Source organism: Perkinsus marinus (assembly GCF_000006405.1).
Source record: "Perkinsus marinus ATCC 50983 genomic scaffold scf_1104296958686, whole genome shotgun sequence".
Taxonomy (NCBI): Eukaryota; Perkinsozoa; order Perkinsida; family Perkinsidae; genus Perkinsus; species Perkinsus marinus.
The window spans coordinates 290,407-292,638 of record NW_003206671.1 but is presented as its reverse complement, the minus strand read 5'-3'; the positions used below and the strand labels follow the sequence as shown (position 1 = coordinate 292,638).

Sequence of the window (2,232 nt, the reverse complement as noted above, 5' to 3'; positions counted from 1 at the left end):
ACCTGCTTTTCCCGCAAAGCTGCAAGCAGTTCGGCGGTCCCATCGTCGTGTACAGCCGTTCCTCTGATGGACAAGACTCGCGATGAATCTAGAGTGGATCAAGCTGTGATGGAGCGTAAGCCTGCTGGCTGACCCGCCAAGGTGTTTCTAATAACCTTCGCCAGAGCTCGTGCGGATCTGTCATGGATTTTGCTGCAGTTGTTCAGCATGATGGAGTCAATGAAAAGCATCTGTGATGGTAGTGGAATGGGACAGAATGAGACGACGAGCAAATACCCGCTTCTTCTCTATTGCTCCACAAATGCGAATGATCGCCTCATCGGTCAAGACTCGGTTTTCGCTCAAATCCAGAGTACCTAGCAACACCACTAGTCTTCAACCGGAGTAACTCACATGGCCTGTATCACGCGATAACTGAGCTACACAGCTGAATCGGTGCGTCATGAAATTGGCATAGTATTGGTCGGCAGGTCCCAACAGTAGTCGCAATCTCGAAGACTAGGATGATCACGCCGTGAAGTCTGTTCTACGTAGAGCTGAAGTAGGCTACGCTCTCACCTGTGAGCCTCCTCTTCGTGTCTCTTATAGCCGGGCAAAGAACGGACGATATCTCGTCATCATCGAGGTTTGCTCCTGCCAAGCTGAGCTCAACATCTTCGAGACCGTGCAGATCCTCTAGAAGCTCCACTATCCTGTTCAGATCCGTCATTTTGTCAAAAGCTGTTTACAGGGATTCCCGATGGAGGAGTGGATAAGCAGGTTCGCGCATACTAAAAGCCATTTCGAAAATACAGCTTCAGTGCTCAACACATTTAGTTAACGTTTCACCCTTTCGTTGCAATCGAGACGCAGTGTGTCGCGATGAGTCACGAAAACTGCGCGAAAAAAATCCATACTGCCATGCGATAATCCCGTCTCATCCGAATCTCGCAAAGCATAAGGCTTGATGCCAATCAAGGGCGTATGTTATCGCGGATATAGTCGGACGATCAAGAACCTCTGTGTGTAGGACGTAGAACGATGGTATCGTCCAAAAACTCGAACGTCATAATATGGTGATCAATCGGGAATTTTCTTGCGCTCAACGGGGACAGCAGACACAGGATTTTTGCACGCATGTACAGCGCGTTTGGTAGGCAACCATCAACAGCTCATCAACTCCCGCGCATGGGGCAGCTATGCCGCGGATGGGGCAGCTATGCCATCCAACGATGGTGGCGGATAAATTCCGCACGAGCATGTGGTAGGACCGAAGTAACTTCATTTTTGACGTATGGTGAAACTACATTTCGGTGTTAGTTGGACAGATTCCGCTCGTGGGGCCGATATGCCACCGGTGTCAACTCCCAGTGACAAGCTGCCACTGAATGCATCCCAAACCTCTTCTTGCGCGCCCGATAATTCGATGAGACTAAGACACACCTTCGGGCCCCGAAGGTGTGTCTTAGTCTAATCACTTGTCTTGTCGTTAACCCCCGAAGTTCGGGGGTCAAAGTCGCTCCGCCCTGGGGCCCATTTCAAAAATCTCTTTGAATAGGCATTCTTGAGCTTCTTGCACACATAACCGCCAACTTTTGCCTAAATTGCTTTCAAAACCCTCCTTGAAGACTTTGGTGTATGGGATAACAATCGTGCATTGAGGGTGTTTCAATTATTCGCGCCGTGTAGGTCCTGGGTAAGAATCCTGGGTACGTCAATCGAAATCAGCTTTCAAGAAGGAAGTCCTAGGAGAAGGTCAAGATTTTGAAATCCGCTGAGGTTCCTGAGCCCCTTCTTAAAAGGGGTTCGTGAATCTGAAGAAGCCCTTCCTCGAAAAGATTGTTGAAATAGGCCTCTAAGGACTTGGTATTAGGGAGAGCTCAGCATTCGTCGAAAAAGGTGCAGTGCTCCACATTCTGATTAGAATTTTCGCGCTGTACATTTCACACATCACGTGCGACAAATAGTCGGCCCACTGGATCCGTATGCTACTAGTTCTTCATAGATTGGTCAGTTTGTGCTTTTCTGGCAATGACCGTCGTTACTGGTAAGCATCCCTCCTTCGAATTCGTGAAGCTGAGGAGGTACTGACCATGATTCGGGACCATATATGTGAATTATCTCACGAGGCGTATGTCATGCCAGTGCAGCATCTACGATCTCCAGCTACCCATTTCTTCAAGCTCTCCTTCTTTTTAGTTCGGACGGCAAGGAGTTTCGTCTCGACAAGGAAATAGCCTGCCAAGCTCCAAC

The 2,232-nt window shown here is 48.9% G+C and overlaps 1 protein-coding gene across 1 annotated transcript in view; it reads right to left on the bottom strand.

Moving 5' to 3' along the window:
- The window catches only part of Pmar_PMAR028227 (hypothetical protein), a gene marked incomplete at both ends in the record, with an annotated part of 1,374 nt that extends 665 nt beyond the window's left edge, over positions 1–709 (bottom strand). Inside the window, 2 exons of the mRNA XM_002774177.1 lie at positions 277–356; positions 559–709. Coding sequence (XP_002774223.1) covers positions 277–356; positions 559–709 — 231 coding nt within the window. The remainder of the gene's footprint in view (positions 1–276; positions 357–558) is intronic.
- Between the last annotated feature and the right edge of the window lie 1,523 nt (positions 710–2,232).